The 24,900-nt window shown below is 43.7% G+C and overlaps 1 protein-coding gene across 14 annotated transcripts in view; it reads left to right on the top strand.

Annotated features, from left to right (window-relative positions):
- The window catches only part of FAM20B (FAM20B glycosaminoglycan xylosylkinase), a gene marked incomplete at its 3' end in the record, with an annotated part of 43,955 nt that extends 19,575 nt beyond the window's left edge, over positions 1-24,380 (top strand). For 12 of the 14 annotated variants that reach the window (XM_082704111.1, XM_082704099.1, XM_082704108.1 and 9 more), the window contains 6 exons: positions 348-434; positions 3,580-3,689; positions 14,919-15,090; positions 15,439-15,630; positions 17,336-17,395; positions 20,601-24,380. In XM_082704111.1, coding sequence (XP_082560237.1) covers positions 348-434; positions 3,580-3,689; positions 14,919-15,090; positions 15,439-15,630; positions 17,336-17,395; positions 20,601-20,832 — 853 coding nt within the window. Of the gene's footprint in view, positions 1-347; positions 435-3,579; positions 3,690-14,918; positions 15,091-15,438; positions 15,631-17,335; positions 17,400-20,600 lie in introns of those variants that run through there. The other 2 variants (XM_082704103.1, XM_082704104.1) reach the window with 2 other exon arrangements.
- Between the last annotated feature and the right edge of the window lie 520 nt (positions 24,381-24,900).

Here is a 24,900-nt window from a genome sequence, read left to right as displayed (position 1 = left end):
CAACTGTAGGCTTCACATCATGGTAGAGATACAGAGATAGTCCTTGCCTTCCAGAAAACGACCTTTGAGTTTTACTTAGACTACATGGAAAGTCTTTCAGAGGAGTAGAAAGAACGTCTTGTGTGTTCTATTCATAGAGTGATTGCTGAAGCAGATAGAGAAATCTAGGTTCCTTCTCCACTTCATCTTTACCCCCTCTTCCAGATTCGTCCGAATCCGCAGCCCCGCTCCACTTTGGCAGGGAAGCCCTCCGTAGGGTGGAGTCAGGCGTGTTTACTTCTGCTGTGCTGTCACGTGCGGTGCCGATGTAATTCACTCTCCATCTGTGCTTCCCGTTCACTCTGCAGGTATAACCGAGACTATGTGGTAGAAGGGGAGCCATATGCTGGTTATGATAGACACAATGCAGAGGTAGCAGCCTTTCATTTGGACAGGTATGTGTCATCCTGGAGGGTTACTTTGCTTTGTTTCCATTTAAAAACATCTTGGAGAGGACTTGTGGACTCTTTCGAGCAACTCATAACTTTGACTTGGTACCTACTCGAGGTAGCTGATTGACGGATTCCATTAAAGTCGCACGAGTCCTTCGTAATCTGGGTGGTTCTCGGAAAACCTGAGTACATATCTTCACTCTCCACTTTTTAAGATCATTTCCTTCTGGTATGCCCTCTGGCACCATGAGTGAAGATATTCTTGGTAAAGAAAATGGCAGGATGAAAACCAGAGCTGGAACTCAAGTCCCTGAACTGAACTGATCATTAACTGGGGCCTGACAGTGCTGGTTTTTTTGTTTTTATTTTTGTTTTAAGTAATACTCACTTATTCTAGAAGCATACAGCATGACATATATAATCAATTTTATTATCCTTCACACAGGAGATGCTTGGCTTTAGTAGCCAGAATAATTCCAAAAGCAAAACGGTTATAAATTCAAAATATGTAAGCTAACTAGGAAAATTAGTATTTTTTCAGCACAGGCCTCGCCAAGAGCCTGGTAACTGGAACGTCTGGTAGCTCACTTGCCCTTCTGAGCAGCTCCTTTGTCCAGGCATACTGACAGACTTTAGAAGAATTATTCACAATAGTTGTTAAATGAATACATAAAGGAAACCAGAAGAAAATAAAGGTGATTTTTTTCTTTTCTGGATTAGGAAGGATTTTCTAGGCATAAAAGCAATAATTGAAAAATTGCAAAGAAAAAGCTATTCCAGCAGACACAGCTAAATACAATTAACTCCAATGTCAGGAAACATCAAATGAAATTTGAAAGCAAGGTAGGAGAAAATACTTGAATCTAATGTAATCCAAGCATTAGCAACCTTAATATATAAATGTTTATGCAAATCTGTATATATGCTAAAACTTTAATAGGAAATGATCTAAGGGCACAGTTGACTGAATAGAAATGATCAATTGCTAATAAATATGGCGGGGGGGTGGTGGTTCATCCTCACCAGGAACAACAACAACAAAAAATCCATTTGAAACAATGGGATTCTTCTGCTGAGAATGGCCAGATTTAAAAAAAAAAACAAAAAAGGTAGTACTATATTGGAAGGAATGCATTGAGATTTGGATGCAGCTTGTGGCATTGTTAATCAGTTCCTTCTTTCTTTTTAAGAACTCTGGCATTATATATCGGAAACCTGAATGCTCCTGGCCTTTAGATGAGTAACTACCTTTTTACGCCAATATTGAAGATATTTTTAAGAATGTATTTCTAGGAAGTACCTGGAGAAATAATGGAATTCAGAGTTAACATATATCCAGGATCTTAGCCGTAGCGTGAAATTTTCAGTAGTGAAAAACTAGTGGCAGTCTAAATATCCAGTGATAATGGAAAAAGTTAAATAAGTGTTCACAATACCATGAGTTTTTCACTTCCTCTTTTTAAGACCTAGCGGTAGAGAATTGGGTAAATCTTGTTCCTCACTTAAAGGCCTGCTAGCATCAGTCTTTCCAAGAGCTCATTTTTTCCTCGTTTTCTTCATTCCCAACCTGATGTCCCAGTTGACAGACACCAGCAGCACGTGAAGATTGTTTTCCCCTACCGATACCAATATTTCATATACCAGTATTTCATCCAGCACACGAATTTGTGTTCATCTAAGATATGTAAAGGGATACCTCATTCTTAGTGATTTTTGTTTTTCCACAGCCATTATTAGCAAAATTTAACATGTCCGTATCTTTTCACACCCCAACACCTATTTGTTAACTTAGAGTGAAGTAGTCTTTGTAGTCTTTGTACAGAAATCACTCCCTTTGATGTTAATTAAATCTACTAATGTTTCAGTGCATGACCTGTGCTCTGGGAGGTCTTGCGTTTCAAAGGGAAACCTCCCTCAGAGTCTGAAAGTTCTTCTATAGCCAGGCCCCCTACCCCTTTTGTTAACTGCCACCCCAGCCGGGCTCACATGCCCCCACGACATGGCCCCTCGGCACTGGACTGGCTGCTAGTGGTTGTCCTGATGGTGGTCAGTGGGGAGAAAAAGGACCTCCCCGCTCTCTTTACCAGCCACGGCTCCTGCTCCTTTCTGCTCTGGGTTGCTGTTTCGCCACACGAGGATTTAACCACTTGTCTGACCACAGGAGACTTTCTCGATCTTTATGTTATTTTGACCCATCTGTTGATCTACTTTTGTGGCTTTTAGAAGATTGAGTTTAAGACCATCAGCAGCCCTGAACAATGCATTATTCCTTTATGTAGCTGTTTGGAAAGGTTTTATCATGACATGAGGAAGGGCTCATAATGAGTGAAAAGCAGGATACCCAACTGTGTTTGTATAATCTCAATTGTGTGTCTATACACAAGAATGTGTTTGTGTGTGTCTACATACATGTGTAAAGGAAAAAAATGCTCATATACCAAAATGTCAGTAGTTATTTCTGGGCTGTGCAGTTATGGATGATCTTTATTTTCTTCATTGTAACTTTTCTGTGTGGTCCAAATCCTGCCTCCTCCAACATTACTTCAGTGAGTGTATTTTGTAGCCAGGAAAATTCATTTTTATAAAAATGATTTTTTTCAACCATTAGGTTGATCTTTTAGACCATCAGAGAGAAGCATCTTCAAATACCTGTATTTAGTTGTTCCCTGGGTTTATCTTTTTAGATTAATCTGTATAGTTTTCTGCCAATGTGCTGTTTTATCCAAAGCTTTGAACACATGTATAGGTTTAAGCCTGTTTTTTTAATGCTTTGTTGAAATTTGTTTAAAAATTTTACTATGAAAAATATCTAAAGAATTAGAATAGTTTAATGAATCCATATACTCATTCCCCAAGTTTAACGGTTGCTCTCATTTTGCTAGGTTTGCCTCACCCTTTTTGCTGAAGTGCATATTAAAATACATTACGTACATCTTGATGGCTCAGTCAGTAGAGCATGGGACTTGTGATCTCAGGGTTGTGAGTTCAAGCCCCACACTGGGGGTAGAGATTACTTAAAAAAAAAAAAATTTTAAACATGTATAAATAGAAATATACATGTATATACCTACCAATCAGCAATATATTTTCTTTATAAAATACACCCCCCAAAGATTTTTCTCTTTTGTTCTTCAACCTCCCAAACCAGGATTCTGGGTTTCCGTCGCGCCCCCTTGGTGGTTGGCAGATTTGTTAATCTACGGACAGAGATCAAGCCCGTTGCCACGGAGCAGCTCTTGAGCACCTTCCTAACCGTAGGTAAGATTATAGAGGACATTTAACTAGGGGAGTAGTTAAAAAGTTAAGTGGGACATCATTGAGTAAGCTGGTTTGTGACTTTTAAGAATTGAAGAACTCGGGGCGCCTGGGTGGCTCAGTGGCTTAGGCCACTGCCTTTGGCTCAGGTCATGATCGCAGGGTCCTGGGATCGAGCCCCGCATCGGGCTCTCTGCTCTGTGGGGAGCCTGCTTCCTCCTCTCTCTCTCTCTCTCTGCCTGCCTCTCTGCCTACTTGTGATCTCTGTCTGTCAAATAAATAGGTAAAATTTTAGGAAAAAAAAAAAAAAAAAGAATTGAAGAACTCAAGGGAGTACAAAAACATATTGGGCCACTTGTTTTTAGGCTACTGGGGGATATGGATCCTAACGGTAGGTAGGTGGCCAGAAAGTGAGAGTTTTCCCTGACATGTACTTGGCTGTGTGAAGGTAGGAAGTGAGGTCATTTACTGATAGTGTAAATAGGTAATAACTTTGTTTCCTTCTGCCTGATCTTTTTATTTTTTTTTTTAATGTTTTATTAATTTAAGAGAGAACACAAGCTTGAATTGGGGGGACTGCCCGATGACAGGGAGCACGATAAAGGGCTCCATCCCAGGACTTTGGGATCATGACTTGAGCCAAAGGCAGCGGCTTAACCAACTGAGCCCCCCAGGCGCCTCCTCTTCTGCCTGATCCTAAAGTAAATCTCAGACTCAGATTTTGGCCTAAATCCATTACTGTATGTGTATCTTTGACTTGGTGGATTTTTCATATACATGTATTTTCTTGGGAACTGTCTCCTTAGAATTGAGGGAACTATAAGGCAGCTCTGAAAGAGGGTCAGAAATGCCCTTGGAAGGTTGGATCTGGGCCTGGAAGATGACCACTGCCTTCTAACCCGCAAGGGTCAGCCTGTAACCCACTGTGCATGAACTTGACTCTGGTCCCTGGCCTCTGTGCTCTGTTCTCTCACTCTGAGGTCAGGCATCTGAGCTAACATTCTCACTCCTGTTCTGCTCGTGGGCACGGTGAGAATGGGAAGAAGTCAGAGGTGCCATGGTCTCTTGTCTCAGCCTCATCGTGGTGACATTCTCAATGACACGGTGCTCCGCGTTACAATATGACTGTTGAAACAGACATTGCCAGATGAATTTCACCTTGCTTTGCTAGAATGAATGGATTTATATTTGAAATGAGGTGAAATTGAATATATTTTTTTAAGATTTCATTTATTTATTTGGCAGAGATTACAAGTAATCAGAGAGGCAGGCAGAGAGAGGAGGAAGCAGGCTCTGCTGAGCAGAGAGCTCGATGCGGGGCTCGATCCCAGGACCCTGGGATCATGACCTGAGCCGAAGGCAGAGGCTTTAACCCATTGAGCCACCCAGGTGCCCCTGAAATTGGATATTTAAAGGACTTGTGACGGAGTCATCTTTCAGAATTTAAACCTACAGGGCTAAGGCTTAAGCTGTTCTTACAAATAACCCAAAGTGAACAGTGTCAGTGATTTGTTTCATGTGTTTTCTAATTACTTTTGCTGGTCCAGTTCTGTGCTCTGGTAGACATGACTTTCTGATGGATGAGAGGAGGTCAAGAAGAGTAGGCCAGAGCCCCGCTCTCTGGAGACTCACAGGTTCACTCTCCTACATGGTGCCGAGTGTGGGGGTCGGAGAGGCCAGGATAAAGTTTGTAGAGGAGGCTATTAGCAACTAGGCTGAGTATTGAAGAATCAGTAAGAGCTACCCCGGCAGCAAAAGGAAAGGGCATGAGGCAAAATAATAGGAAGTCATCATGGGAACGAGAGCCTAAAAACCTGGAAGTACACAAGACTGGTACCTTTGGGGAATGAGCTTCTGGATACAGCCTGCAGCACACTCAGTGTTTGAGTGTGGGCTGCCATCACAAGACGTCATGGATGATGTGGCTTAAACAGTAGAGACTTATTCCTCATAGTTCTGGAGGTGGGGTATAGGGTCAGGGTGCCAGCATGCTTGGGTTCTGGTGAGGACCCTCTTCCTGGTTTATAGTCAGCCACTGTCTTGCTATGTCTTGCAGAGAGTCCTTCTTAGAAGGACACTAATCCCAACATGAGTGCTCCCCTCAAAAGTCCCACCTCTAGATACCACCACACTGGGATTAAGAGCTCAACATCTGAATTTGGGGGTATACAAAAATTAAGGCAGATAGAGGGATTGCACTGGAGATAGGTTTTAAATAATGAGCTGACCTTAGCACAGTTTTGGGTTGTTGTTGTTTTTTTTAAGATTTTATTTATTTATTTGACATACAGAGATCACAAGTAGGCAGAGAGACAGGCAGAGAGAGAGAGGGACTCGGCTCCCCACCAAGCAGAGAGCCTGATGCGGAGCTCAATCCCAGGACCCTGAGATCATGACCTGAGCTGAAGGCAGAGGCTTAACCCACTGAGCCACCCAGGTGCCCCATCAGTTTTTAAAAATATTAGATAACTTGATAAAACAACCAAATTCTGCATAACCCTTGCAACTTGACAAAGCACTTTCAAACAGTTACCTTATGTTGATCCTCTTGACAAAAGAGTGCAGTGAGTAAGGGAGATTTACCCACGTAAATCTCAGAAGAGTTGGAAGACTTTCCTGAGTCATGTAGCTACTCTTAGCCAGGATTCATAACTGGATTTTCAGACTATCTATATTTCATCTGCTAATATTCTTTCAACACAATTTTATTTCCCTTCTGTGTGGTGGGCTCTGAACTATCTAGAAATGAATGACACCTCCCTACCCCCAAGGAACTTCATTTGATGGGGAAGCCAGACATGTACAGAGGGCCCGTGGCGGCATGGACGGAAAGGGGAGATGTGCAGGTCAGGGTGGTGGCTCCCTGGTGAAGGTGGCGTTTCATTCAGGTCTTAAAGGGAGAGTAGCACTACCTCAGGGCGGTACAGTGGGAAAGAACGTCCTAGGTGTTGGGACTTTCAACCTTTTTTGTACTACAGACTCTTGGTATGCTGGAGAAGCTTGGGGATCTTTCCTTAGAATAGTGTTTTTTGGGGGCGCCTGGGTGGCTGAGTTGGTTGAGCAACTGCCTTCGTCTCAGGTCCTGATCCTGCAGTCCTGGGATCGAGTCCCTCATCGGGCTCCCTGCTTGGTGGGGAGTCTGCTCTTCCTCTGACTTCTCCACTCTCACTCTCTCTCTCTCAAATAAATAAGTAAAATTAAAAATAAAAAAGGGGGCGCCTGGGTGGCTCAGTGGGTTAAGCCGCTGCCTTTGGCTCAGGTCATGATCTCCAGGTCCTGGGATCGAGTCTCGCATAGGGCTCTCTGCTCAGCAGGGAGCCTGCTTCCCTCTATCTCCCTCTCTGCCTGCCTCTCCATCTGCTTGTGATCTCTCTGTGTCAATAAAATAAATAAAATCTTTAAAAAAAAAAAAAAAAGAATGTTTTTTAGGGGCGCCTGGGTGGCTCAGTGGGTTAAGCCTTTGCCTTCAGTTCAGGTCCTGATCTCAGGGTGCTGAGATCGAGCCCCACATCAGGCTTTCTGCTCAGCAGGGAGCCTGCTTCCCTCTCTCTCTCTGCCTGCCTCTCTGCCTACTTGTGATCTCTGTCTCTGTCAAATAAATAAATAAAATCTTTAAAAAAAAAAAGATTAGTGTTTTTTAAAGGCACACATTTGAATACATAGAATTTTACAAATGAAATCAATAATATTGAAATCTAGTTTCGTTATCAAAAATTCGAAGCTTGCCATCTATAAGCTTGTGCTTCATTATTATTTAACACATTAAATAACAGATCTAGCAGTGATCCAGTAACTGTCATAATTTCAGACAGTATAAATGATATTTTGCAAGAATGATTGATATGATATGAAAAGTCTGTGGTTTCTTCCGGCGAAAGAGTCACCGGTAATGTTAATACCGCCATGGTTTGCTTCCTACTGTCCTAATTGAAGGAACACTAAGTTTCACATAGAAGTTAATGAAAATAAAGGGGCGTCTGGGTGGCTCAGTCAGGTAAGCATCTGACTCTTGGTTTCAGCTCAGGTCATGATCTCAGGGTTGTCATATTGAGTCCCATATCAGGCCCCATGTTCAGTGAAGAATCAGCTTAAGACTCTCTCTCCTTCTTGCTCTGCCCCTCTCCCCCGGCTCCTGCATGCGCCTGCGTGTGCTCTCTCTTTCTCAACTAAATAAATCTTTAAAATAAAACAGTTGTTAATGAAAATAATGTGACTTTGTTCCCATCCAGTGCACAGGCTCCAGAGTCAAGTCTGCTTCAGGTGAGGGCAGCGTGTAGACAGGGGTGACGAGAAGCAAGAGAAGCCTGTGGCAAGCTCAGGGGAGTTGAGCTACAGTGAAGGGAGGCTCGGGGCTGGTGAAAGAGAAAGGCAGGTGGTCAGGACGGTGTCCAACGGGCCTCGTGCACCAGGCTTAGAAGTGGAGACCTTTTCCTTAGACACTGGGAGGCCATTAAAAGGGCTGGAGCGTGAGAAAACCAGATTGGAATTTTGGAAAACCAGCCACAGCAGTGTCGTGGAGGCTGCATTGGGACGGGGGTGGGGTGAGAGCTAGGAGCGCGTGGTGGCCGCCGTACTCTGTGCATATACAGGGCGAGTCATAGCTCGATCACGGACAGCCGGTAGGAAGCGTTAAGAGATGATCAGCAATTAGAATGGAATGAATTTGGTGAACATTTGGGCTGAGTGGGACAACTGAGAGAGAAGGAAAAAATTAAGAATGACTCCCAGTTCCTGAATTGGATGACTCAGTGTATTACAAAGCTGTCAGCTGTCTTAGGAATGTATGAAGAGGAGGAAGATCATGAATCAAATTTTGGACATTTTGTTTTCTTGTGTGAAATAACAAGAAAGATATATACCGGTTTCTGCCCCCGGTGCCTGAGGGAGAGCTCAGAAAACCCTGGTAAATTCCTAAGCCTTAAGAGCACGGGGAGTATCTCTTGTTCTAATGAGGAGGCTCTGTGTGGGCTGGTCACCGGAACGACAAGCGTAGCTGGAAGCCTGGAATTCTCAGCTCCCCACCCTCCATTTTCCAGGGAGGGGAGAGGGATTGAGAATAGAGTTTATAATAGATCGTGCCTACTGGAGAAAGCCTCCATAAAAATCCCAATAGTACGGAGTTTGGGAGTTTCCAGGTTGGTGAAGCAGGATGTTTCCATGTGCCGCCGGCCAGGCCCCAAATTCCATGAGGACAGAAGCTCATTGGTCTGAGACCTTGCCCTGTGTATGTCTTCACTGGGCTTTTGAAATGTGTCCTCTGCAATACACCTAGTAACCAGTGAGTAAACTGGTTTCCTGAGTCCTGTGAGCCTCCCTGGCCATTTCTTTTTTTATTTGAAGTGTGATTGACATTGAACACTTAAATTAGTCTCAGGTGTGCTTCGTAATGACTTGAAATTTTATTTATGGTGAAATGATTACCACAACGTCTGGTTAACATCTGTCATTATATACATAGTTATGGGATTTTTTTCTTGTGATTGGAACTCTTACGATCTTTTCACATAGCAACTTTCGTTATGGTCTACTAACTTAATAGGCGCATTTCTGTACTTCACATCTCCGGTCTGATTTATCTTCTAACTGGAAGTTTGTGCCTTTTGACCCCTTCACCCATTTCACCCACCTCTGGCAGCTACCAGACTTCTCTCTGTATCTAAGAACTTGGTTTTGCATTGGTTTTGGTTTTGGTTTTAGATTCTGCATATAAGATTATATGGTATTTGTCTTTTTCTGACTTGTTTCATTTAGCATAATGCCCTCAAAGTCGCATCCATGTTGTTGCAGATGGCAAGATTTCATTCTTTTTATGGCTGAGTCATAGTCCATTGTGCATATATGGCACATCCTCACTCACTCATCAGCGGACACTTAGCTTGTTTCCACGGCTTGGCTGTCATAAATGATGCTGCGGTGAACATGGAGGTGCAGATAGGTTTTCGAGTTAAAGTGTTTTCTTTTATTTTTCTTTCTTTTTTTTTTTTCTTTCGGATACTTAGAAGTAGAGCTGCTGGATCATACGGGAGTTCCATTTTTTTAGTTTTTTGAGGACCTCCATAGCATTTACCATACTATGATATATACCTTACTATGCCAATTCACATTCCCACCAGTGGTACCCAAGACTTGCCTTTTCTCCACATCCTCACCAGCACTATTTGTCTGTATGTTTGATGGTATCTTATTGTGGTTTTGATTTGGATTTCTCTGATGACCAGTGATGTGGAACATCTTTCATGCAACTGTTGGCACTTGTATATCTTTGGAAAGATGTGTATTCAGATCTTCTGCTCATTTTTTAATCAGATTGGTTTTTTGCCTTTGAGTTGTAGGAGTTTGTTTTTTTTTTATATTTTGGGTACTAGCCTCTTTTCATTTTGTCCATGGTCTCTGACTGTGCAGAAGCTTTTTAGCTTGATGAAGTCATACTTGTTCATTTTCGCTTTTGTTGTTTTTGTTCTTGGTATCATATCCAAAAAATCAAAACCTCATCACCCAGACTGACGTCGGGGAGTTGACTGCTGGTGTGTCCTAGGAGTTTTATGGTTTCAGGTCTGATGTTCAGGTCTTCAGTCCATTTTGAATTAATGTCTGTCTGTGGTGTAAGATAGTTCTTGTTCTTCTGCATATGACCGTCCAGTGTTCCCAACAGCATTTACTAAAGAAATTGTCCTTTCCCCATCATATATTCTTCTGTCCTAGCAAATCAAACCCCAAGATGGGGCTCATGGACCCCTGATATATAAGCCAGTCAGAAGCGCAGGTGACAACCCAGGCTTACAGCTGGCCTCTGAAGTGGGGCATAGTCTCGTGGGACTGAGCCTTCAACCGCTGGGACCGGTTCCTCTGGGTAGACAGTGTCAGCGTTGAGTAGAATTGTAGGGTGCCCAGCTGGAGTCGCAGAATGCAGTTCTCCACAGTGAAATTGGCTACAGAGTCTTACCGTGACAGGAGCATCCAGAAGTGAATGGTGACGAGTCATTTAGGGGCTTTAGACAGTCTACAGCTTAGGAGAGAAGTCTGGGCTAGAGGGTTAGATTTGGTTATTAGAGGTGGTGATTCATCCAAGAAGAGCACAGAGACCAGGGTGATCAGAAAGCCAGTTATAAAAGTTAAAAAATCCAGGAAATGAGAAAAGTTTCAGAGCCTAGGCAAATTAGATATTGAAGTCTGGAAAGAGATTGGAGTGAGATTATTAATAATAAATAGCCGGCATTGACTGGTCTCTGACACTGTGTCGGGCTTTGTGCTGAGCATTCCTGTGGATTATCTCACCCCTCACAACGCAGTGGTAGGGGACTGATACCCATTTTACAGAGAAAGCTTAGAGAGTTAGGATCATGTGCCCAAAGTCTTATGTCTAATGACTGGTGAAGGTCCATATTTTAACCCCAGAAACCTGATCCTGCTTCCCACTCAACCATCACACATTCTCTGTTCACTTACTGAAGGGTCTTACCAGACTCAGGAGTTCGGATTTTGTCATGTGTGCGCAGGTTTCCTGCACCCAGCAGGGTTTTGCTTTGTTTTCTAACTGCTTTTTGAATCAGTAATACATTCACCTAACTCAAAATTTTTAAAAAATATTAGAAAGATTGCAGTGCAAAATTTTCCTTTCTCCCTCCATTCCCTCCTTCCTCCCAGTGGTCATTTCTATTGGTAATTTCTTTGTCCTTTTGGTACGAAATAGGAATATATATTTTTATTTAACTGCCATTCTGTGAAACGTATGTCACAATTTGCGTACTTCTGCATCTTGTTCTTTCACCTAATCTTTTACCTAACAGATCTTGGAAATCTATTATCACATTAAGAGCGTCTTCATTCTTCTGTTGTGTCACCAGCTGTAAAGTGCTGCGTCGTATGGCTCTACCGTAGTTCATCTAACCAGACCTTTATTACACATACAAGTGCCAATCCTGTTTTTACAACCAGTGTTGCCCAGAATTAATGTGAACATATGTTACTTCAGACATGATCACATATATCCAGAAGTGAAAGCACTGGGTCAGAGGGCATATGTGTTTTTCCATGAATGTTCAACCAGTTCACGTTGCCGGTGGTGACGTGGGAGAATGCCTTTGTTCCACCAGCGGCATCAACGGTGTGTTTCCAAACTTTGGCTTTTGTCTGTTTCACACGTAACAGCTTTTTATTTAAGAGCCCTTTGTATTTTTCTTTTACCTGTCTTTCTGTATCCTTTGTTCATTTTCAGCTCTGCTTCTGGTCTTCTCAAGGTATAGGAGCTCATACACAGGGAGAATAGTTCTTTGTGATATAAATATTTTTCCCCAGGTCTTTAATTTCTTTTGACTTTGATAATGGTATTTTTTCTTTTCTTTTTTTTTTTTTTTTTTTTTTTTTTTTGCCTTACAGACATTTTTGTTTATTTTTAATGTAATGCATCTTTTCTTAAGAGACTTCCTGATTGTGAATCATAGCTTTGCTCACTCAGAGATTATGGAAGAATTCCACCTTTTTTTATTTTGACTACTTTTATAGTTTTATTTTTCACATTTAAGTTTTTGACATAGTTTAGAATTTATCCTAGTATGTGGGATGAAGTATGGCTCTAACTGGTTGGGGATTTTTTTCCCACTGAAATAAATTTTTGTTTCTATGTGTTTTAGTTTTTGGGTTTTCTGTTCTCTTATCTGTTACTGAGTTGATCTATGTTTTGATACCTGGTAAGATTAGTCCCCTCTCTCTGCTATTTAAGAGTTTGCTAGCAGTTCTTTCTTATTCCTTGTAACCTTAGAAATCATCTTTAAGAAAAATGACAGGAAGAAAAAAAAATAATAAAAATAAATTAATTGAAAAAAAAATCTTATTCAGGGGCATCTGGGTGGCTCAGTCGGTTAAGTGTCTTCCTTCAGCTCAGGTCCTGATCTCAGGATCCTGGGATCGAGCCCCACGTCAGGTTCCCTACCCTTTAAAAGATCTATTGCTGTTTTTGCTGGGGTCAAATTAAATTTATAAGTTTATATTTTTATAATTATGAACATTATATATGTGGTATATTGTTCCATTAGTTCAAATTTTCTTTACCTAAAAACGTCTTTAAGATGGAAGAGTGACAGAATCAGCTTTGCGGTTGGGTGTGGAGTGTGTGCTGTGCTGGGGTTAGAAATACTTGAGAGGCTTGAGGGCTGCTCATCTCTTCAGGGACACGTGTGTGAGAACAGAACAGTCATTAAGGAGTATGTGAGGGGGTTATAGGTAGGAAGTCCGCTCTTTTGATGGCTATATTTAATAGGTATGGAGTGCCAAAAAAGCATTACTTAAGCTTTTTCAGTTGTTTTGTTTTTTAAACTTTTTATTTTGAGATAATTTTGGATTTGTATAAAAGTTGCAGAGACGGTTCAGAGTCCCCCAGATTCCTTAACTGTTAACACCTTCGGACTGTTAACACATTTGAGAACAGTGTGCGACATGAATGCTCCTCACACAGGTGTGGGAAGACGTCAGTACCCCCAACCACCAGGGCCCACGCCTCCACACCCACATCCAGTCATCAGCAGCAAGAGACCGACCTCGCACAATGCAGCCCCGCATCGAACCCACGGGCCCTAGAGTGCAGATTTTGCCACTTGTCCCTGTAATGCCCTGTAGAAGTCCAGAACTCAGTCTAGGATCACATCATGTGTTCGTAGTCATGTCGTTTTAGTCTTTGTCCATCTGGAACAAATCCTCACTCTCCTTATTTTTTCATGACCTTGACATTCGTAACTGCACAAGTTGGTTACTTTATAGAGTATGCCTTTATTTGAGTGTGTCTGACGTTTGCTCGTGACTTACCCATGCCGGCGGGAACACCAGAGAAGTGCTCTTGTGCCCTTCTTGGCATGTCCTGTCAGGAGGCACGCGGTGGGGGTTTGCTGTCGTGGCCCGTTACTGGTGATGTTAACTTGTATCCTTTGATTAAGATGGTAAGTCTCTGTAAGGTTTCTCTAGTGTCCAGTTAGTATTTTATTAACAGGATACTTTGGAATGATATAGTCTAGAACTATGTAAATATTACACCTGCATCAAGCCTTTACCCACCAGTTATAGCATTCATTGATGACTCTTGCCTGGATCAATTGCTACTGTGATAGTTGTCCAATAGTTACTTGCTAGTTTTTCATTCCTTCTAGACTTAATAGTCACCAGTCTATTAAAGGGTAGAACTCTCCCCGTGTGACCCACATTTATGTAGTTATTTGTTTGTTTATATCACTATGAACTCTTAGACTCTTAATTGAGTCAGAGTTATGATTTGCTGTTATTTATTTTGATGCTCACGCTGTCCCAGGAACTCCTACACACTGTCTTGTAGATCCTTTGGAATGTCCCCGTCATTCTCTGAGTGCTTCTTTACCCTGGCATAGCAGTAAGACCCTTTCTCTGCTCCAGCCCTAGAGTCACCAGTTTCTCCAAGGAGCCCTGAGTCCCTTTAATACAGTAGTAAAATGATATTTAGAAATTAATATGTGAGTGCTGGGTGTTTACTGCCTTTTTTTTTTTTTTTTACTGGTTGTCAATGCTTCCAGGCTCTCTTGAGGGACAGAGGGAGGAAAGCCGTACACACACACACACACACACACACACACACATATCTGTCTTTTTCTGTATCTCTGTTCCAACCAATAGCTGCAGTCCAATTCTAATTCAACACCACAAGATTTATTCTGGCTTTCTGCCTTTCTGTGTGTTAATCTTCTCCCTCTGTGAGAAACCTGGTTTCCATTATCCTCAATATATTTCTTTATTTGCTTGGCACCCCCCCCCCCCAGTACCCACACTCCCAGCCCGAGCCTGTCCCTGGATGGGACCACTCTTCCCTCCCCTGGGTGCTCTGGCCAAAGTGTCGGCCCTGACAGAAGAGGAGGGGCATGACTTTCCTTAGAGTGAGTTCAGACGAGATCGGGTGCGTTCAGGGTGGTATGGCCGTAGACTTTAGAGTGAGTTCAGAAAGATAGTGGTGATGCCGCTTGACTCCTGGGAGGGGAACTGGGTGGTGGGGCCCCAAGGGCAAGGAGACTTCTATATACATCCTTTTCTGCCCTTTGACTTTTTTTTCACTGTATGCTTTTTTATAACATGTACAGAAAATAAATAAATGTTCAGATATCATTCAGGATCATTGTTTTTGCAGGTTCTATTCACTTAGCTACTCCCTTCTACATTGTTGGGGGAATTTGGAGTTTTCCTTTTTCCCTTAAGTGTTTTTGGCTCCTTTCTGTCCCGTAGGAAATAACACTTGTTTCTATGGGAAGTGTTATTACTGCCGAGAAACAGAGCCAGCTTGTGCTGATGGAGACACGATGGAGGGATCTGTCACGCTTTGGCTTCCAGATGTGTGGCCTCTGCAGAAACACCGACACCCATGGGGCAGGACATACCGCGAGGGCAAACTGGCCAGGTGAGTGCTCCCACAAACCTCCAGTTTGTTCTGTCCCAGGAGGTGGGTCTGGGAGCAAACCTGCCAGGCAAGGACATCTTTTCTCTATGTTGTAAACAGGGCCAGCTACAGAGACACCAGTGTGGCTCCCTTGGTTATATGTTGGACTCTTGATTTCGGCTCAGGTTGTAGTCTCAGCGTTGTGAGATCAAGTCCCACGTGGGGCTCCTTGCTGGGCACAGAGTCTGCTGGAGATTCGCTCTTTCCCTCTGCCTCTGCCCCACACTTGCGTTCTCTCTCTCTCAAAACAAAACAGAGCCAGGTACAGTGCTGGCACTCTGTAATGTTAGGGGTGCTCCTTGCCTCTAGGTGGGAGTACGACGAGAGCTACTGTGATGCTGTCAAGAAAACGTCCCCCTATGACTCGGGCCCACGCCTCTTGGACATCATTGACACCGCTGTCTTTGATTACCTGATCGGCAACGCGGACCGCCATCACTATGAGAGTTTTCAAGATGACGAAGGTGCCAGTATGCTCATCCTTCTCGATAATGCCAAAAGGTAGGACCATAGGACCATCCTCGTCAGTTAGGGCTTTCTGTGTATACAAGAAGGACATTTTCTAGGACATCCCGGGAAATGTCTAGGATACAGTGGATGGAAGGTGTCCTTCCCATTTCTGGTCAGGGTCTTTGCTTTTGGCACCCGTCCTTCCATCTTGCTCAGGGTTCGTACTCCCTCTGCCCTCAGGGTTCTGAGGACTTTAAATAATGGAAAAGTGGGGGTTTTTTCCCCCAGGAGTCTAACACTGACTCTCAACACAGACAGCTGGATGCCCAGGTCTTTCTTCTGTCATTCTTCCTTGACTATGGTGTCTAGAGTCTTGAGAAATACATATTTAATAGAACATGAAATTTAATTCCTGTTAAATTGAGTCTATCCAAAGGTTCATGTAGTTTAAATATCAGTTAGATAGGATGTTTTGCTATATTTATGGCAGTCTAGGCCCAGACTTTTTGTGATCGTAAGAAGAATAGTTCCTTCTGATACATAAAAACAAGTTACTTTTATCTTGACTAAGACAGTCTTATTTATTTTGAATAAATGGATGGTCCTTAATTTTTTCAGCATGGGCTCTTTGAAGAGCATATTATATTTTTATTGTGCCCCCTGCATTCTCCATGGTGCCCGATTCAGTATTTCATTTACAGAATTTCATTTCAGAACTTCATGCAGTTACATTTAATAAGTGTTAAATGGAACACTTCCTTGGAGCCCAGAATCGTCCAGGCTCTAGGTCGTTGGTCAACGTGGGTCAGTCCCACGTTGGTGCTGAGGCTCACCTGAGACCCAGGGGTCCTCAGCAAAGAACGCCCAAGGGGCGCTTGCTGGTAGCACCCTGTGTTACCCCGAGCCCCGGGGCCTCATGCTCCATGAAGGGGGCTGCCACCTGCAGAGCACGGAGGCCGGCACAACAGCAGAGCGGTGGAGGCCAGTGCTACATGCATTCCTAAAAATTTGTCTGGTTTATACAAATGATCTTTGTGTGTTTGTTTAAATGATTGTGTGTGCTGTGGAAATAGTTGCCTTAGCTGTTAATTATTGGAGGGCTGCACTGTGCTCAGAGCTCCCAGACCTTCCAGCTAAGGCTGAGCTTCCAGGAGAGAAGTAGAAGATTGAGTTTTTCCAGAACCACTTCTCGTGTACCTCTGAATTACTGCTGAAGTCATTTTTACAGATGCTTTGAATCACCGTTTTCTCAGCCTCCGTGAGCTGCTTGTCCTGTTTGAATCTGGCTATACTTACTTGTAGGGAAAGGATAATCCTGCTCTTTTCTGATTGGTGATTTCGAGGTAGAACAACCTGTTACAAGTGACGACCATCTGTGTGTTAGTGGGAACTGTGGGCATAGCCTTTTCCCCCCTGTGCCCGTAAAACCTCCAGGGGTTTGGGTCCTCCCTGTGGCCCATGGGCTCCACACCATGTGCCGTGGTTCTGCTTCAGCACCGTGCCATAGCCAGTGGGACACAGGAAGCTTGTACATGAGGACCTTTGTTGTTTGATGCTGCAGTACAGACTGTTAGGGATCCTGTGTCAGATTGGTCACGCCCTGTTTATTTTTAATTTAAGTGATCTGAGCCGTGGGAGCATGAAATTATCTAGGATCACATTTGGGTTGTCTTAGAGAATTTGCTCGCGCTTTGATGCTAAGAAGGCAACTGGAGCCACTAAGTAATTCACTAAGTTTTTTAATCTTAATTTTCAGCTTTGGGAACCCATCGCTGGATGAGAGAAGCATTCTTGCCCCCCTCTATCAGTGTTGCATGTAAGTTCCTCACAGCAAATACATTGGCCTGTGTCATCTTCCAGGCTCACCTAACAGTACATCCGTTTTCCAGGCCTTAAAACTTCCTAAGACCTGAGCAAATGCTTCTCATGCTTTTCCAGGCCAGAACCCCTGGAGCTCAACAGTCATTTCAAATTTTGTATGAATAGAAATTTTCAGTCTATTCAATACATATTCGTGTTTGTTTTAATATCGGGATACGGTCCTCTCCCCACCAGGACTCTAGTACAGTCTGCATCCCTGGCCCCTGTACCATGTTCACCCTGGGGTTCGAAGTCCTCTCACTGCCCACAGACCACCTGTGGTTTGCAGATCTCAGTCTGAAAGTGTGTAAGCCAAAGGTAACTTTTTCAGAGGCATTTAGCCTTGTATTTTTTTTAAAGTCTGTGTTCAAGAACAAAGAAATTAGAAGGCAAATCAAAATGAGATCAAAGAGCGGGATCTAAGGAGCTCCTTTTCAAAGCATTATGGCTGGTATCAGTTTGAAGGAGAGCCTTAAGAATCTGCTGGGTTGCACGTTGCAGAGCCACACAGAAAAAAAATGTGGGAGCACCGTGTCCTACTTTGAGCTCACCGCCTGAGACCCTCAGATCCCATCTAACTGCCCCTCATCACAGCCAGGCTGTTTCTCTGGCCTCTGTTTTTAGTAGCAGCAGTACGATATTCCGCAGGAAGTGTTGCCCTAAGAGCCCCTTAACTGTTTTCATCAATAGGAGGCAGTAGTATGGCCAGTCAAAAACCACATACATCTATGAAGGAAGATGTTTTTGTAATAATAATATTATCTGTCTGATCCAGTCAGAAGCTAGAAAAGACACAGTAGGTTAAATGGGAAAGTTTAAGCTGGTACAGCCACTCTGGAAAACAGTATAGAGGTTCCTCAGAAAGTTGAAAATACCCTGTGCCTAGCAATTGCACTAGTGGGTATCTACCCCAAAGATACAAGTGTAGTGATCTGAAGGGGCACCTGTACCCCAGTGTTTATAGCATCAGTGTCCACCATAGCCAAACTATGAGAGCCCAGATGTCCATCAGCAGATGAATGGATAAAGAAGATGTGGTGGGGACGCCTGGGTGGCTCAGTTGGTTAAGCAGCTGCCTTCGGCTCAGGTCATGATCCCAGCGTCCTGGGATCGAGTCCCACATCTGGCTCCTTGCTCTGCGGGGAGCCTGCTTCTCCCTCTGACTCTGCCTTCCACTCTGTCTGCCTGTGCTCGCTCTCGCTCGCTCTCTCTCTGACAAATAAATAAATAAAATCTTTAAAAAAAAAAAAAAAAAGAAGATGTGGTGTATATATACAGTGGAATACCATGCAGCTATCAAAAAATGAAATTTTGCCATTTGCAGTAATATGGATGGAACTAGATGGTATTATGCTAAGTGAAATAAGTCAATCAAAGACAATTATATGATCTCACTGATATGTGGAATTTGAGAAACAAGGTAGAGGATCATAGGGGAAGAGAGGCAAAAATGAAACAAGATGAAACCAGAGAGGAAGAAAAACCATAAGAGACTCTTAATCTCAGGAAACAAACTGAGTGCTGCTGGAGTGAAGGGGGTCGGATGGATGGGGTGTCTGGGTGATGGACTTTGGGGAGGGTATGTGCTATGGTGAGTACATGAATTGTGTAAGACCATTGATAAATCACAGACCTGAAACAAAAAATACAAACAAAAAAAACAAAAAATACCCCTGAAACAAAAAATACATTACATGTTAATAAAAATTTTTTAAAAATAAATTCAAAAAAATAAATGGGAAAGTTTATATAAAGAAGCTCTGATACAAGCATAACTATAAAAGGGCTGAGAGAGGGTACCCAAGGAAGGACAAACTTGGAAGAGAATCTTGTCACCAAGGCTAGGGTGTGGACCTCCATGGAGAAGGATAGTTTAGTTCATGGGATAGCAGAGAAGTTGGCTAGTTTGCAGGCCCTGCACAAGCAGGAAGCAGCCCTCTGGGATGCACATTCTGGCAGTGACTTGCATTGGGGTCAGGGCAACAGAGGGAGGGACAGCTCAGGAGAAACCGCCTCTGTCACAGGCAGGGCATGTGTGAGGGCCTGTCTTCGGGGCTCGGGTTTCCATGTCAAGAGGGCCTGCTCGTTCTGGCAGTGTGGACCAGGGCAGAGCACCGTTTGATGACCTGCTCTCCCTAACTATCGACCCACCTGTGCAGTAGCCTGAGGTGTCTGCACTTCCCTCCAGTGACCGCTTCGGAGAAAGCTGGACTGGAGAGATGCTTTCAGGAATTCTCTGCGTCATAGCAGGGCATACATCTCAGGAGGATGGGTGTGGGACTGAGAGGCAGACAAGTGAGGCCTTAGTTACACAGGGGAGGCTCTGATGCTGGGGGCGCTTGTCGTGGACTTGAGAATAGTAAAATCGTACCGCCTCTGTGCCTGTCTGCCCCTTCTGTGCTTTGTCCAAAGGTCGCTCTTCCTTTGTTAGTAGATGCGGACCCGGCTGCCTCTTGCAGAGTCAGACCTCTGTGCCTACCTCGTAATCCTCTCATTACCCACAGGAAGTGGATAGGATTATAATATTGATATTGCAGTTTAGTTATAATATTGCTGGTAGGAATTTTTTACATTCAGAAGCATGGAAAGAAGAGAGTTAAAACTACCTACTAAGATATAAAGCTAACTCCTATTAACATCATAGTGACTTCGTTCTAACTGTATGTGTATGTCTGGCTATATATGTGTGTGTGTGTGTGTACATACACACACATTCTCTTTTCCCATAGATTTGGAGTAAAACTTTTTTCCCACCAACTTTTTCCCCCCACCCAGTATTATATCATGGGTATTTTTCAAGCCATTAAATTTCCCAGAACTGTTTTTAATGGCTGCATGGTATTTCCTTGAATGGGTAAGCCATACTTTTAACTGTTTCTGAATAGATGAACATTCGTATTGTTTCACATTTTTCCTGTTACAAATTCAGTTGCACATTGGAGTGAACATTGATAAATCTTTGCATATACCTCTAATTAATTACCTAGAAAAAAAATCTCAAAATGTGGTAATGTAGAGGTCCTTTGGAAACAGATTTTTTTTTTTCCTTAGTTGAAACGTCTTACATAATTATTTCTTGACTTTTGCCCACCGAGCAGGCTTTAAACTCCTCTTGACAGTAAGAGGTTTCACGTCATCTCCCTTACAACTCTCTCTTCCAGCATTCGGGTGTCCACCTGGAACAGACTGAACTACCTGAAGAACGGCGTGCTGAAGTCTGCCTTAAAGTCGGCCATGGCCCACGACCCCATCGCCCCCGTGCTGTCTGAGCCCCACCTGGACGCCGCGGAGCAGCGGCTCCTGAGCGTGCTGGCCACGGTGAAGCAGTGCACTGACCAGTTCGGGGCGGACACCGTGCTGGTGGAGGACAGGATGCCTCTCTCCCACTTGTAATCCGCTCCACAGAATAAGCGAGACTCCTTTTTACAAAGCTAGAGAAACAGCACAATCACTTCCGAACGGGATGAGGGGGATCGGAGACAGCCGGCAGAAAGCTCTGGTGATGGGGGGCAGGGTGGCCTTGGATGCCTCTGGCGACTTCTGTAGGAGAAACGAAGGCAAAGATGACAGGTTTCAGACCACGGGAGCGCTCCCGCCGACCCCCCAACTTCCCGGCGGCGGGCCTCCTGGTTGGTCGGTCCTCGCTCGCATGCCACGGGACAGATAGAGGGGGACGTGCGGAGAGGTGAATGCTGGGCCTGCTTCTGGAGTGTGTGGTTTGAGTTCATCCTTAGAATCCTTTCTCCACCCCGATGGAATTTCTGAAAACCCTTGGCCATCTCTGGAGTCCTTTTTGCACCAGGACCGATCCAGCTGGGAATTTGACCACCTCCTGCGGAGTGGCAGCCGGGGAAACTGGGCCTCTTGAGCCCGATAGCATGCTCTGTGGGCAGGGATACATGTTCAGGATCGAATTAGCGGGAACAACAGCAGCAGGAAGGATGCTTGGGCTTTTAAGCGATTGGCTGATAGTGCTTTCCGTGAGCTCTTAGAGGAGGGAGGAAGAGACCCCCCGGTATTTGAGCTCCACGTGTGTAGAGAAAGCAAATAGGACTTGAACCTCAGTGGATCTGTGTGCTCACAGTGGTATCCCAGTTAGCCCGCAAATTGTCCAAGCAGGATGCTCTCATGGAGACTTTTCTTTTTCCCTTTGCCCAAAGCAGGCAAATCCTTTCTGAATTAACAAAGCAAACTGAGCTAACACCTTGATGAGAGTTAAGTTGCCTACGATCTCCACCATCCCAATTTCTCATCTGAAATGATTTCCACCTCAGCCTTTAAGGCATTCGGTCACCGAAGCTGCTGTTCCCAAGAGATTGGCAGTTCCTGTCTGTGCCTTTCTCGTGGGAAGAGCTAGCTCCCGCGCTCAGCCGACCACGCGTTCTGCTGGTGGCCGGACCAGTCTTGTGATGTGGGCCATGCCGATGACTGGGAACAAAGAGTTGAAGCTCTCTGAGCCTCAAAACGAAGGAGGTTACCAGGAAGAGCCTTAAGATTTTGGTTTATGTCAAGCCCTGATTTCTTCGTTTAATTTCATCGGGTGTTCAGAACTGGTGGTGGAGCGCCGCTGTCCCTGTCCCTGTCCCGGTAGTGACAGAAGGCCAGGCTCAGCTTGGTCTGTGTTCCTGCAGAGCCTCCCAGACCTATAAGCCGTTGCATCCTGTCTAGGGGCCGGTCCAGCCTTGTGCTTCTGTCAGGCAGAGGCTGCTGTTTCAACGGTGTGAGGGAGCAAATGCCGTGCCAGCCTCTGGAGACCAGTGTGGGGCAGCCAGCCTTTCAAAAACAGCTTAGAATCTAGGTCCTTGTTCTTGCATTGAAAGGCAGCTGGGCAGCCTGTAACTATTAACAACAGTCTGAGGTCAGGATGCTTTTGTACTTTGTAAGTATGTTTGGAGACATCCACAAGAATGGGTTGAGTTCTAAAAGAAGGTATTGAGTCTAAGGAGCCAGGTGTTAGCACAAAACACTGAAATGGTGTTAACAGAAGGAGGCCTTAGATTTCAGTTGTAGGACCATTTATTGTGTGCATCGAGCAGGATTCATAGCTGAGCTGGAGAATATCGTGGATGGTGCTCACCCAGAGGGTCAAGGAGCTGGCTGGAGGGAGACGGTGGGAGGCAGTGGGCTCGCCTGGGTTTATGTTGGTTCAACCAAATGATGGCCCAGTGTCTTTGCAGACACATGGTACCTGTTGTGTGGCGCAGTGGAATGGGTAAGACTTGTTCTCCAACTGGGAGCTTGCTTCCTAATGTTGAAAGCAGAAGATATTGCTAAGGAAACAAGCAGGAAGAAATATCCCATCCTTTTTTCAAAACATGGCAGAAAATGTATGAGTTCATTCTGTTTCCTGCTGTTAAAAATTCATGATCTTAAGAGGTGTTCAGATCTATCATGTTTAATGTCGTTTACTAATAGGGTGGTGTCACAGGACTCTTGGAACATAGATTTATGTTCTAATCAGGATTGGATTAAGTTAATCTTAGAGAAAACCAACCAAAAGCTTATAGCCCTGAAAGTCACAAAAACCAAATTCTGTTGGAAAAACAGGCTGATACCTTTTCTTTCTTTTTTTTTTTTTTTTTTAAGTTTTTTCACTGTGTCCTCTTTGTGGTTTCTTTAGCACTGTTAGACAAGTCACTAGAAGTGGTCTTGGTCAGTCCTAGGTTGGGTGTGCCTAGTCAACATCTAAAGGTAGAAGGGGATACATTTTAATACTATCAAACTAGGAAAATCAGAACTGAATGCCATTTCCTTACCTCCTCCCACTTCTTAAATATGTCTATTGCAGAGTTTGAATGGGGAAATATGGGTATAGAAGTTTTATTCTAAATTGTTCTTTAATATGAGGCTCTATTGTGGGTTTGGGTGTAAATAATTTTCTGTGCAAAACAAATTAATAGACAGGATCTGTGATTTGCTCAGAGTATTGTTCGATAATATATTAATAAGGCATTTCTCCCTGTTGCACTCAGGACTAATATATCAAATGAAATTTAAGGAGGAAATGGAAGAATTCAGGTACATCTATTGCATATTATTTGGGGAAGGATGAATCCTGTACATGTCAATTTTTTAGTGTCTCCTGAACAGTAAGTTCTTCCAAGGAAATTCATCTTTCTTTTCCTTAAAAAAAGAAAAGAAAAGAAAAGAAGAAAGACTTTTGGCTTTCCCTTCCCATCCCCCATATTCCTTCAGCGTCCATTCGTAATGGTCCCTTTCTTATTTGACTGTAAGTGACCACACCTCAGTGGCGATAAAAACCGCGTCTGTCACTGAGCTGTCCTGTAGGAGTGATCTTTTGAGCTTGAGCTTCAGGAAACATGAGTAAAGGCATATGTATGTATATAGTCATATCTGTTATTGTAGCAAGAGAAAAAAACGTATTTATTTTGACACAGGGAAACACTGACTTATGTTGCTGAAGAACTTGAAGCTAGTGAATGGGTCTCTCCTCAGTCTCTGTGAATGGCTCTGAAGTCACAGAGAGACCATTCAGCCGGCATTTTCTGGGCACCTTTGGAGAGCTGGGCGTGGCCAGGCACACGCAGGAGCCAGACAGACCTGACTTCGTGAAACCTATCGTCCAGGGGAAGACCAGTTTCTCTCCCTTCAATGCATCCAGCCTGGGTTGAAAAGGCAGGGGCTGGTTACTCCACTGCCACAGGTTTTTAAGGAACTAAGGTGTTACAAATACAAAGTGTAAGCAGGGGAGCTGGGGAGTAACTTACTGGGAAGCTAATTTAGTTTGCTCAAAAGGGAGGTGTAGGAACCGCTACCCTCGATTTTGATCTGCCAAGATTTCCTCTCAGAGCTGTCACACAGCAGGAGGTTGGGCTTGGTAAGATACCAAACAGGACAGATATGCACCCAGGTTTCTAATGTGTTCTATGGGTTTCAATTCTGAAAAAGAAGAAAAAAGTGAATAAAGATTTTAATAAGTATCGATGTATCATCTTTTCCTCTTACTCCTTTTTTTCCCTTCTTTGAAGCTATTTTCAGTGTTCTCTTTTCCAGCTTCCTGTCTGTTTTGTTAGGGGACAGAAAAAGACTCCTGCTCCCACTTAAACCTCCACAGGGACTGTTTCATGGTATCTGATGAGTAAGACCTTTGCACTTACTCACTAGCCTCCAAAAGGCTAATTCCAGGTTGTGACTCTACCAGAAGTTTCCATTGGATAATTCTTAGTTTCTTTTTGTATACTTAGTAGTTCAGCCCATTCCTGCAGCTTCTTTAGAAGTAAAGCATTACAAATCTTAATTTAGCCCAGTACTGTACAGATGTGGAGGAGACCAAGGACCTGATTATTATTCTTCAGACAGCCAGTTTTTTAACTTTTGAAATAGAAATCCAGCATCATAAACCCCAACTAGACAATGAAGCAGACTTTCTTGAGTTTTTACTTGGTTTGTCGCATTTTTGTTTGTGCCACCTTTTGTCCTGTGAACTTGAATACTGGTGGG

Source organism: Mustela nivalis (genome assembly GCF_964662115.1).
Source record: "Mustela nivalis genome assembly, chromosome: 16".
NCBI lineage: Eukaryota > Metazoa > Chordata > Mammalia > Carnivora > Mustelidae > Mustela > Mustela nivalis.
Note: the sequence above shows the minus strand (reverse complement) of the source record. Positions and strands in the feature narration are given on the sequence as shown.